Here is a 13630-nt window from a genome sequence, read left to right on the forward strand (position 1 = left end):
AAATTTTTTGTCATTTCAATTTTCTGACATGCAGATAAAGCATTCTTGATTTGTTATACAGGTCATTCTTCTATAGCATGTGTTTCGTCAATACAAATTGGCTAGAACGTAGTTGATGAAGTGAACATTGTTTCTAAAGCATGAACCATGTTGGCTTTAACACAATTGCAGTGTCAGCACTAAGTGCTATTTTTATTGCACGATTTTTATGTAGTGTGGGGTCACAAGAATGCAACCATCGCGTTGTAGAAGAACTAACTGTAAAGTAGTTTGTATTGCATCAGGCCTAGGGGATTTATCAGTCTTTGGCCTGATTAGTTTTCCTAGTATTTTTTCTGGAGTGATAGTTGTATTTATTTCCTATCCCTGTTTTGCCCCTTACTTGTTCAGTATCTGTGGAATGGTTGTCTTCTGCTGTGAAGACTGATGCAAATTATTTATTCAACTTCCCTGCCATTTCCTAATTTCCCCATTATTATTTCTCCAACTTCATTCACTAAGGGAGTTTTTTTGTTGTTGTATTTTTAAGGAAGCTCTTGCTGCCCATCTTGATATTATTTGCAAATTTACCCTTAAACGTTATGTTCTCCCTGTCTGTTTTTTGTTAATCTTTTGGTTTTTAAAACTTTCCCAATTCGCTGGATTACCATTAATCTTTGCCACATTGCTTTTTTTTTCATTTTGATGCTATTCTTAATTTCTCTGGTTAACCATGGTTGAGCAACCTGCTTCCTAGAATACTCCTTTCTTAGTGCAGGACATTGTTTAGGTTCTGCCTTTTAATCTTCAGACATTATCTGATATTTCTGTATTAGAATGCCTGTTGCTCATGTAAATACAGTGCTTAGAGAGATTAATTATTTTGAATACTTTATTGCACGTTCATCCACTATTTCAAGTTTTTTCATCTTGTAAGGTTTTCATCTTTTCTATGGCTATGCTCCTAGCATTAAAATACACAAATTTTTAAATTAACAATTAATTTTTTTAATGCACCAAATTCCCTGTGGCCTGTCTATGATAAAACTAAGGATTCAAGCAGCCATGAGATCTATTCTAGCTTTGATAGAGTTTTACTCTAACTCTGAGAAAAATGGTATCAATCTCCAAATTCATGCACTACTTGACAACTTTTTTTCAATTTGTCAAGTCCAAATTTATTCTTCCAGCAACTTTTCATTCATTTCAGCTTTCAAATAGTTATACAAGCCTCTTGGTATGTTGTAGTTTTATGTGATATTTCTTATACAATTGAATGGATTAGATTTTTTTATTCCTTAGAATGTGTGGATTGTGATGTTTGTTGCTGTAGGTAAAATGTTGATAATATAGGAGGAAGATGATGATGGGAGGAACTGATCTCAGGAAGAGGGCATGAATTAAACATTTTAGCTTGAATGAATTGTGGAATGCTCCAAAATAAAATGCTGATGAGCAGAATTGTATAAAAATAAATGAAAAGCAGGCTTGAAAGAGAAATGAAATCAAGGAAAAAACTGAATGTTGTGAAACAGGTGATGCAGACACATGACCTGTAAAGTACAACACAAAAGGAGAAAATGAAATTTACTGGTGTTTCTTGGTTTGATAGATTAGGCAAAAGAGGAATTTAAACATGTTGATATCGAATGGGAGAGAAGGAAATGAACAAAATGGAACTTCTCAAAATACAAAATTTGGGGAAATTTAACAAGGCAGAAGCGCATGTAAAGTAGCCAGCTAGATTTGAAATTGCAGTATGGTATATAAACTCATAATCTAACAAGTGTGACCATAACGAACAGTAAGAACACTTGTGTGACTTGACAGCAAAAACACCTTCAGATATGGAATAAACTGTCAGTGCAGTACAAGGCTGTGTTGGGAAACTGAGGTGGCAAGGAAATAGCATTGTGAATGATGGTGCTTGGGAGAACGAAAGGTGAGAGGAATGGTAGCTAGACTCTCATGACACAGTAGCTGACCACCCTTCAAAGTGAGCAAGCACTGGTCAGACTGGGAAAGGAGAAGGAGCAGTGACTGCCTCAGCTGTAATCCATGAGGATTGTTTATAGGATCAGTGTTACATGTCCAATTCTGTTCACCATATCCCTTTAAATAACCGATTACAATAATATGTGTGTGTAATTTATAAATGTTTGAGATTGATTTGTTCAGTAAAAACATCAAACACAATTTGGATGGTAGCAAGCAGAATTCCTTTAAAACTAAATTGCATGTGAGCCAGCTGAATGGCAGAAATTATGAACCAATTTGCATATTAAAATATGTCCAGCATCACTGTTTATATTGCTAATAATGTGAAAGGCAACCCACAAGCACTGAGGTAAGTATTGTAATCCAGTTATGTATGTAATGGATTTATGTAAATGCTTCACAGGAGTAACCAAAGCCAATTTAACCTCTAGAGCGGGGAAACTTCTTGAAACAATTGTTTGGGACAAAATCAGTCGTCACTTGGGTGGTAATGATTAATGAAGAATATCCAGTATGGATTTATTTGGGGGAAAAATACGTTTCACTAATTTCCTTGGGAAGTTTGAGCTAAGAGGATAGATAAGGGTAGGGATGTTGCTGTCGTTTTATAAAAAAGGATTTTATATAGGGCTATAACACAGACTTGGGAAAGAGAAGGAGAATAGAAACTCTATACTGAACTGGCTGAGTAAAAACAAACAGTAGTGATGAACTGTGTTTTTCAGACTCGTGTAATGTTTTTAGGTGGACTTCCCAGTGAATAGTAGTAGAATTACTGTCTTACACAATGTAGGATGCATAATCTGGACTTGGAGGTTTTCCTACCTATGTTTTCATTTTGAAGTCAGGCCTGAACCACTGTGGATAGACCAAGAAGACTTTCTTGAAACCACCACCCAGCCAAAACGGGAATGATACCCTGTGCTGCTGGCATCAATCTAATTGTGCTGAAGATTGTTCAGTCGAGTGAGCCAACCAACCACTGAAGGGATGTGCCCTCCTGTGCAGTTAGCATTTGGGGTTGTGATGACCTGGTGCACAGTTATACAAGCAAGAAGGATGGAATGCATAAGCTCTAAAATTGAACCAATGAGCTAGAATTTGTTGAAACTTCAAACCTTGGAAGTTTGCCTAGGAAAGCTTTGCCTATTTATTAATTTGTAAAGTTTCTAAAATGCATATGGTTAAGTGCATAAATTTGTTCTTTTATGGTTACTAAAATGTACACTTTGAGTTAGTGTTTTCCGTTCAGAAGTATTAGTTTTTTTTTGATTTTGGAAGTAAGAAGTTATTGAAGTTCTGGGAAGTTGGCTAAAAAGCCTCAAGTACAACTACCTCCATATTTATGCAGCACTAAAAGGTCTGTTTCTTCTACAGAGAGGATGATGAATGTTCAGAGCTGCGTTCAGAACTTAGCCACAGCCATCAGGAGGCAAATGATGATGCTCAAAGTATAGATCAGGATCAAACTTCTGCCTCTGTGCCCGAGAACCAGTCAATGATGGTCTCTGCAGATATAGGTATGATATTTATTCTAGACATTGCTAAATTTCACTTATTGTGTACACTGTTTCAGATTTAACAGCAATCAATTCCCCTACCTGCTTATAGATTTAATATTTTGGTCCCTTTCATACTGAAGAATTGTACAAAATGCACAATTTCCAGCATGCATAAACAACAAATTGGTTTAATTGCATTATTCTATTAATGTGACAAGTGTGATTCTTTGATAATGAGTGCATAAAGTCAGGAATGAAAGATTGGTTGAGCGGTAAGTTATTTTTAGAGTCGTGAATTGCTCCATATATTGTACACTGACATATAACAACAGATTGTAGTGTATTCCACGTTGGATGAGCAAAACTTCATATCCTAACCATCGTCAACATTTATGTTTGCATCTGAGCAACAGTGCCACCACTCTGCTGAAATTCGTTCTTGTCACTTTTAGACTCAATAATTCTGTTGCACTCCTGTCTTCCTCTGTGATCTGTTCTGCAGTAAGTCGCATTTGCCCATTACTGACCCACATTGCCCCCTGTCCAAGCAATATTAAATTTGAATGACTCATCATGTCAAATTCCTTGATGGCCGCGCTGCATTTATTTTTGCAAGTGTTTCAGTCTTTTCATAGCTCCCCCTTTGCTCTGATTTTTTTTTTTCTAAACTTCTCTTTACCTCAGCAATGTGGATCCTTTCGGTGGCAAAAGCTTCCTCATGAAAGTGAAAACCCACTGGAAATCTCTCAACCATGAGTGAAAATGTAGTTAAGACCACCATTACATCATTTCTCCTGAAGTCCACCCAGTCTACTCTTGCCGTCGTTGCTTTAGCATAAGAAAAATGAGCTCTAAAATGGGTAGATTTTTAAATTAAGCCAAAGCAAATTACTGAGATGCTGTATGTTTGATTTGGATAAATGTGAAGTGTATTGCTTTTGGTAAAATAAACATGGGTAGGACTTGCACAGTTAATGGTTGGGCCCTGTTGTGTTGAACAGAGAGACCTAGGAGTTCAGGTACAGAATTCTTTGAAAATTGTATCACAGGTAGATGGGTTAAGAAGGTGGTTAGCACACTCGCCTTCATTGCTCAAACCACTGAGTAGAGGTGTGTTGAGGTCACATAGATATTATATAAATGTAGAGGATTTTCATGCAGCCACTTTTGGAGTAATGTGTATAGTTCTAGTCACCCCGATTTAGAAAGGATATTATTAAATTGGAGAAGGTTCAGAAAAGATATACCAGGATGTTGCTGGGAGTGGAAGGATGGAGCTGTAGGAAGAGGTTGGATAGACTGGGACTTTTGTCACTAGAACGTAGGAGGTTGAAGGGTGACCTTACAAAGGTTATAGAATCATGAGTGGCATAAGGGGAGTAGCAAAGGTCTTTTCCCCAGCAGCATATTTTTAAGGTGAAAGGATAAAGATTTAAAAGGGACCTGTGGGGCATTTTTTTTTTCACAGGATGGTTCATATGTTCATAAGATATAGGAGCAGAATAGACCAGAATTTGGTCCGTTGAGTCTGCTGTGCCATTCGATCAGGGCTGATATGCTCCTCACCCTCATTTTCCTGCCTTCCCTCCATATTCCTTTAATCCATTACCAATTAAAAATCTGTCGAACTCCTCCTTATATTTACTCACTGTCCAAACATCCACTGCATTTAGGTTAGTGAATTCCACAGATTCACAGCCCTTTTGGGAGAAGTAGTTTCTCCTCAACTCTGTTTTAAATTTGCTACCCCTTATCGTAAGACCTCTCCTGTCCTAGAATGCCTCACAAGAGGAAGCATCTGCTCCACATCTTATCCATACCTTTTTATTATCTTGATTACCTCAATTTGATCTCCCCTCATTCTTCTAAATTCCATAGAGTATTGGCCTAAACTGTTCAATCTCTCTGACAAACCCCTCATCTCTGGGATCCATCTAGTGAACCTCCTCTGAATTTCCTCCAGTGTTACTACTACATCTTTCCTCAAATAAGGAGACCAAAACTCTGCATAATACTCCAGGCGTGGTCTCACCAATCCTTGTATAGTTGCAACAATACTTCCTTAACTTTATAATCTGTTCCTTTCACGATAAAAGCCAACATTCCATTCACTTTGTTCATTATCTGCAGTACCTGCATGCTAGTTTTTTGTGACTTGTGAATGAGGACACCCCGATCCCTCTGCATTGGAGCACCTTGAATTCTCTGCCCATTTAGATAATGGGTTGCCATTTTTTTTCAACCAAAATGCATGACCTCACACTTATCCACTTTAAACTCCTTCTGCCACATTTTGGCCCACTCTCCTAACTTATCTATAGCCATTTGTAAGATTCTTTCTTCCTCATTGCAATTTACCGTCCCACCTGTTTTTGTGTAGTCCGCAAATTTGGCTATAGATCCTTCTATCCCTGTATTGTTAATGTAGATTGTAAATAGCTGAGGTCCAAGAACTGAACCCTTTGGCACCCCACTAGTTACATCTTGCCATCCAGGAAAAAACCCATTTATCCTGACTGTCTTCTGTCCCTCAGCCAGTCATCTATCCAAGCTAATTAATTACCCCAATAGCACATGATTCAACCTTGTGAATTAATCTTTTGTGAGGCATTTTGTGAAATGCCTTCCAGAAATCCAGATATATTACATCTAGAAACCACCATTATCCAGTTTGCTTGTTGCATCTTTGAAGAACTCTAGCAAATTAGTCAAGCGAGATTTGCCCTTCATAAAACTATGCTGACTCTGATGGATAGTGTATTGACTTCCAAATGTTCTGATATTGCTTTCTTGATTTGAATTTAACAGTTTTCCAACTAACTGGTCTGTATTTTCCCATATTTTGCTTCCTTTTTGAATAAGGGCTTTACATTAGCATTTTTCCAATCCACTGGAACCTTTCTCATGTCCAGGGAATTTTGGAATATTGTAACCATTGGATCCACTCTCTTCGCCGCCATTTCCTTTTAATACCGTACAATGTAGGCCATCAGGCCCAGGGGACTTGTCTGCCCTCAATCATAATAGTTTACTGAATACCTTTTCCCTATCAATGTTGATTGTTCTCAGTTCTACCCTTTCTATCGCCTTTGACTTGCCTGTTCCAATAGGAACGGTGCTATTGTCCTCTATTGTGAAAACTGAGGCATAGTATTGATTTGGCATCTGTGCCATTTCAGTGTTCCTCACTATTACCTGTCTGGTTTCATCTTCCAAGATCGAATGAACTTTTAGAGGAAGTGGTAGATGCAGGTACAGTTACAGCATTTAAAAGACATTTGGATAGGAACATGAATAGGAAAATATGGAGGGATATGGGCCAAATGCATGGAAGTTAAACTAGTTTAGTTTGGTAAACATGATTGGCGTTGACTAGTTGTACCAAAGCACCTGCTCCCATGCTGTTTGACTATGACTCTGACTCTACTGTGAATACTTAAAATCTGCAATAAAAACAAAATTGTTCCCACCCTCATAGGTAAGACTGTATCTATTCTGATGAAAGGACACAAGGTAAAATGTTAACCATTTCTTTCTTTGCACTTTTTCCGATGGCAGGGGAAGATGGGTTGGTGGGGCATGTGCACCTGACAAGGGAGTTAAGGAGGGAATGGTCTCTCCGAAACAGAGCTGGGAGGGGAAATATATCTCTGGTGGTGAGATCTGTTTCTAGGTGGTGGAAGATGATGTGGTGTATCTTGAGGTCGATGGAGTGGAATGTGAGGACCAGGGGTGTTATGTTCTTGTTGCGATTCTTTGAACACTGCCTGATTTGAGTGTGTTCATAATTTTCTGTTTGTACTCAAGGTTCTCAATTTGCTGTATGGTCTAGAATAACATTAAGACATAAGCACAGCTGCAAGGTAGAGTGGAAAACAGAAGAGATAAATGATAAAAATAATGATGCAAGGCAAAAGAAAACTAATTGCAAAATAAAAGTAAAGATGCTTGCAGGCAAGGTCTCAAAGGAAACTAGGAGAGCCATCACACTCAGTTGCCTTCTTAAAAACAAACTGACAATGGCAAAACTTGTACCCATACCTCCCCCCACGCCTTCGTCCAAGGTCCCAAAGAATCCTTTCACATCCAACAGAAATTTATCTGTACTTCCACCTGTGTCATCAGATCCATTGCATCAGCTGTAGTCTCCTCTATATTGGGGAGATAGGATGCCAACTTGCAGATGTGGGACACACACATCAACCAACCCCATCGTCCTGTGGCTGAACACTTTAACTGCTCCTCCCACTCCGCCAAGGACATGCAGGTCCTGGGCCGCCTCCATCGCAAAACCCTAACCACCCGACGCCTGGAGGAAAAACGCCTCATCTTCCACCTTGGGACCCTCCAACTGCACAGGATTAATGTGGATTTCACCAGTTGCCCACTTGTCTCTTCCCCCCCCCCCCCACCCCCCACCTTATCCCAAAACCCTATCCAATTTGGCACCACCCTCTTGAACAGTCCTATCTATCTATGTTCCTTCCCATCTATCTGCTCCACCTTCCTATCACTTTCACCCCCACCTTCATCTACCTAGCACATTCCCTGCTACCTCCTCCCATTTATCTCTCAACCCCCTTAACCCACAAGCCGCATTCCTGATGAAGGGCTTATCCCTGAAACATCGACTATCCTACTCCTCAAAGCTCTGATTGGCTGTGCTTTTCTTGGCTATTAGCAAAGTTAAGAGCTTCTTCAGGCTCATGCCCGAAACGTCGATTCTCCTGTTCCTTGGATGCTGCCTGACCTGCTGCGCTTTTCCAGCAACACATTTTCAGCTCTGATCTCCAGCATCTGCAGTCCTCACTTTCTCCTATTAGCAAAGTTAAACAAAGCAAAATGGCCCCAGTTTGTACAAATTATAATACTTTTCTACTATATAGTTCAATCTCTACAGTGGTTGAGTATAGGATACATGTTGAAGAAAAAGTTTGTAATCAGGTCTTGATTGTCATTTGCATTTCATCTTTGAGTAATAAGTTAGTATTTAAGTACTAGTGAAAGAAAGACAATTACAAACAAGTTAATATCCATATGGTCATTTAAACGGGAAATTTACCTACTAGGCAGCCCCCTGGTCCCTGGTTCTGGAACGTTCCCTGTAATACGTTCAGGCTGCGGTAAGCCGCGGGTAACTGAAACAGCAGAAGCAGGCTTCATGGAATACAGTGATCTGAAAACCTGGAATGGAGCATGACGGCTGGGGGACTGGAAGACCCGAAACAGAGCAGTATGGCCAGCAGACTGGAAAGCCGGACCAGAGTGCAAAGGACAGGCACAGTGACTCCTAGATGTTGATCTGTAACTGTGACTTATATAAGGTATATAGAAAATACAAGATTTGTTGGCCACAAGTAAGGGGTCTACTTATACATGAGATCGAATTGCACATGTGTATATATGGTCGTTTACATGAAATTCTATTATTTTAGGCTATCAGCAATAATCATGAACTGAACACTTATGCTTTTTTTGATGTTAGATAACTGTAGTGACCTCAACTCAGAGCTCCAGAGGGTATTGACTGGGCTAGAGAATGTAGTTTGTGGAAGGAAGAAGAGCAGTTGCAGTCTTTCAGTGGCAGAAGTGGACAGACACATTGAACAACTAACAACTGCCAGTGAGCACTGTGACCTGGCTATAAAGGTAATTATTTACTTGATTCAACAATATTTTGGCCATGAATTTCATTTTGCCTACTTTCATGTCACTATTTGAAATGTTTGTTTCGCATCATACACCTGTGCAGTCTGTGGTTTAACTCCTATACCACACCGAGGCATTGAGACAACTCCTCATGTTACATCACACATGGTCTTGCTGCTATTGGTATGTGATATACTTTAAAAAAAATCTGTCTTGCCTCTGTCGTACATAAATATTTGGGCATGTAAACTTGCCTGGTGTGTATCCCTGTGATGGTTCTGTAATTATGCCAAAGATCCATCTTCTGGATGCGCAGCAAACATTCCATTCTCAGCCAGTACTATGAAAAGAAAATTGATTGGTCATTCAGTCCCAATGGCTAATACAACAAAAACAATCTCATAAAATCACTGACACAAATTTCTGTATGTAATGAGGTTATTCTACCACATAAGCTTTGAGAACTTCGTGAAAAAATGTAATAAAGTACAGAGTTTTTTTTTAATAGACTATTTTCAAAGGTTAGCTGAGAGTTTTGAGCTAGGCTAGATTCATGGTATATATTTTTCTGTCCATTCATAGATTAATATAGGAATTATCCATTGTCCGCTTGACTTTGTGGCAATATCTTTCTACTGGACATCAGTTGAGCAAAACCAGCTTTGAGCAAATATTGAGCTTTGTCTTATCCAGCAATTATCTCCTTATTCTTTAGGTAGATAGAAGGGATTGTTTATTATATCACACTTCAGGGCAAAAATGACTGATTGTTGAAATTAGTATTTACCTATTATTTACATTGGAATATTCCAATGACTAAATGGGAGCAAATTAAAAACAATTTAACTTCTTAGAAGGAGGAACAATGTGGATTGATTAGCAAGAAATAGACTGATAACAGCAACCAACCAAGTAAAATGATAAAATTTTGATGTTTATCTGGCAATTTGATCTCCCTTTCATGTCTTGAGTGTACAGAACAAACCATTCCTACATGGGTATGGAAGGTAAGGGTGATGTTTGAAATGTTTGCTTTATGTCAGACACCTGTGCACTCTAGTGTACCTTGTAGACCACACTAGGCATTGAGACAGCTCCTCATATTGATCACACATGGTCTTAGTGTTCTTGGTATGCGATATCCTTTTTTATAAAAAACCCTCTTGCCTCTATAGTACCATTCATAAATACCTGGGCATGTAAATTTTGTTAGTGTGTATCCCTGTGATGGTTCTGTAATTATGCCAAAGATCCATCTTCTGGATGTGCAGCAAACATGCCTTTATCAGCCAGTACTATGAAAAGAAAATTGATTGGTCATTCAGTCCCATTGGCTAATATAACAAAAACCATCTCAAACACAATGAGACAAATTTCTGCATGTAATGAGTTTATTCTGCCACAACAGTTTTGAGAATTTCGCGAAAAATGTAATAAAATATTGAGTTTTTAAAATGTTTTCAGAAGTTAGCGGAGTCTTGCGTAGGCTAGATTCATGGTATATATTTTTCTGTCTGTTCATAGATTAATATTGGAATTATTCACTACTTGACTTTCTGGCAGTATCTTCCCTTCACCCCAGGGCCTGAGGATGTAACCTTTACTGACATCTGTGCCTTTATAAGGTACCAGTGAATCACCAGAAATATTGTCCTATCTGATTGAGTTAAACTGATCTGCAGATGGGTTTGAAAGATCCATTGAAGGAGATTTCCCCTGGTCAGCTTTGATCCTGATCCACCAAATAAATTAGGTTTTGACCTAGTTACTTGAAAAAAATTTGCAAACACTAAAACTGCCACACAATAATAATGAAGTACATTTCATTTGCACTTATTTAACATTTATTAACAGACTGTGGAGGAGATTGAGGGAGTATTGGGGCGTGGCTTCTATCCAACCCTTGCTGAAGAGAGATCTCGATGGGAGAAGGAGTTAGCAGCTCTTCGGGAAGAAAACGAAAGCCTCACGGCAATGCTGTGTAGCAAAGAGGATGACCTAAACAGGACAAAGGCTACAATGAATGCTATTCGTGAAGAAAGGGACCGTTTGCGAAGGAGGGTAAGTATATCTGCTCTGCAACAAGTTTACAATAGGATGAACAAGTAAAATATTAACTTTCATATAACGTGAAACATTTACTAGACTTTCCAAAAGTCTCAATGCCAAATAACACACACATTGCACAATATACAAGACCAGTATTAACATTTCAAATCTTCCGTTCATCTAAATACTTTAAACTCATGTTGGCCATTATCATTAATTATTTCTCATTTATACTAGTGAATTCCATTTTTTTCATTTTGTTTTTCAATTATTTTTATTTGTTTGTTGTTTTTATTCCTGGATTTTCTTGGCTGATCTATTTGTTTCATTTTTCCCAACTCCTCCTCCTGAATTTTGGATGATTCAGATGAATATCAGATATATCAGAAATTGACAGTAATTTACATACCTGTGATGATGAGACAGTGAGCAATTTATGCCCTATTTTATGCCCTAAACAAATGTCCTTTACATTGATATCAATTGTTAAGAAAATCAGATTGAATTGAAGACCAGCAGTCATCATGGTGCGGATATTTATTGTTCTCTGTTTGAATGTCATATGTAGGCTAGACCAGATAGATGTTTCATGCTGGCTTGATTAATCTAAAAGTACTTTTTAACCAAACTCTAACTGAATGGATTTCTAATTCTTTAAGTTTTTTTGGGGGAAAAGGTTGTGCCTAATGCTCTTGAATGTATGATTATTTCAAAAAGATGTAAGTTAATGGTTGAAGCTTAACTTTTAAAAATATTCTTCGTATTGTTTGTTGTAAATTATTTTATCTCTTTCTATGGTTTATGATGATTCATTCCAGTTATTGTAGTCTGAGTAGAGTAACAACTATTCCTTCTGTAAATTTTGTATGTGTATCTAACGATCTGTCCTGCATTTAGTTGCATTGCCAATTTCAGACACACTTGACTCTCCCATTGCCTCATGCCCTTCCCCCACTTCTATGAAAAAATGCCATTTATTTGCAGGTTTGCCTTTGGAAATGCCAGATACCTGAATCTATCTTGTGCAGCATTGCTCCAGTGACTCATTTAAATAATGCAATACTGGCAGTACATTGTCTCATCCTTCAGGGGAAGTGAACATCATTGTACTCTACAGAGGAACCTCGATTATGTGAAGGACACGGGCAATTTTGCTTGGTTAATCGAATTCCAGATAATCAAATGCCAGGTGGCATTGTTTAGCCGAGCATCGGGACCTTGTGATCTTGCTGGATAATCGAATGCTGGATAATCGAGGTTGCTCTGAATTTGTTTGCCTGTTCCTTACTTGAGGCGATAGTGGTGAGCTGTAGTCTTGAACTGCTACAGTCCATGTGGCTACAATGCTGCGTTAGGGTTATGAAAGTACTAAACAGTTTGGAGCTTCTCTTAGAAACTTGAAAATATAAACTTCAGATCTCCTCTGCACACTTCAACTACTTACCAGGAAGTGGACAACTAAATAAGACCTTTGTGAAGCAAGATCCTGAGAACCATTTGCCAATCTCACCCAGATGTTTTCATTGCTTTCCTCCCCATGTTAGCTGACACTGTTAACAGTTCTCTCACTTAAGGCAACATCCTGCTTTGTCTGATGTCATCACCCCTCTTGAATGAGCAAACACTTGACCTCATTATCTTTGCCCTTTAAATGTGTTGTTGCTCACAGCATCCATTCTCATCTTTCATGCAACTCCATGTCTAACTCCCTCCAGTCAGATTTCTGGATTCCATTTTTGAAATTGATGTCATCAAGGTTGCAAGTGTCATCTTATGCAAGATTGACAAAAAAAAATCCATTTGTAATCTTTGATATGGCTGGCCACATAAAATCAACATATCTCCACAATTGTTGGCTGGGTAGCATTGCATTCTCTTTCTTCTTTATCACCGGATAGTTTTTTCAATGGCTTCTCTTCCCACTTCTTCACCACCTCTGCTGACTCCATTTCTGATGCTGAAGTATTAGGTTGTATGTCTGGCATCCAATACTAGATGAACAGCAATTTCATCCAGTTAAACATTGGGAAGATTGAAGCCATTGTCTTTGGGTCCAGCTTCGATCTCTATTAACTGGCTACCCGTATTGTGCACTCCTCTCAAATGTCTGAGACTGAACCAGACTTAACCAACTTTTGGAAGCATTTGACTCTGAGTTGAGCTTGTGGCCATGTATCCATGCTGTCATTTAAAAGCCTCTATTTTCATCTTTGTGATATCACACAACTTTGTCCTGCCACAATCATCATTCCTCATCCATTCACTTTCACCTCTGTACTTAAGAAATTCAGTGCACTCTTAACTGTCCTCTCGTGCATTGCCCTCTTAAGTTCGTCCAAAGCTCTAGACTTATTCATGCCAATCAGCTTGCCAATCACCTCTCGGCTCACTGATGTAGGCTGGCTCCAAATTGGAACTCAGTCGGGGCACCTGTGGGAGAGGAGCAAAGAGGA

General features: G+C 38.7%; 1 protein-coding gene across 7 annotated transcripts in view; it reads left to right on the forward strand.

Moving 5' to 3' along the window:
• Positions 1-13630, forward strand: part of mcc (MCC regulator of WNT signaling pathway) — a 180499-nt gene that overhangs the window by 89525 nt on the left and 77344 nt on the right. For all 7 annotated transcript variants that reach the window (XM_072583876.1, XM_072583840.1, XM_072583859.1 and 4 more), the window contains 3 exons: positions 3355-3497; positions 8965-9128; positions 10983-11189. In XM_072583876.1, the coding sequence (XP_072439977.1) occupies positions 3355-3497; positions 8965-9128; positions 10983-11189 (514 nt within the window). The remainder of the gene's footprint in view (positions 1-3354; positions 3498-8964; positions 9129-10982; positions 11190-13630) is intronic.

Source organism: Chiloscyllium punctatum, chromosome 2 (assembly GCF_047496795.1).
Source record: "Chiloscyllium punctatum isolate Juve2018m chromosome 2, sChiPun1.3, whole genome shotgun sequence".
Taxonomy (NCBI): Eukaryota; Metazoa; Chordata; class Chondrichthyes; order Orectolobiformes; family Hemiscylliidae; genus Chiloscyllium; species Chiloscyllium punctatum.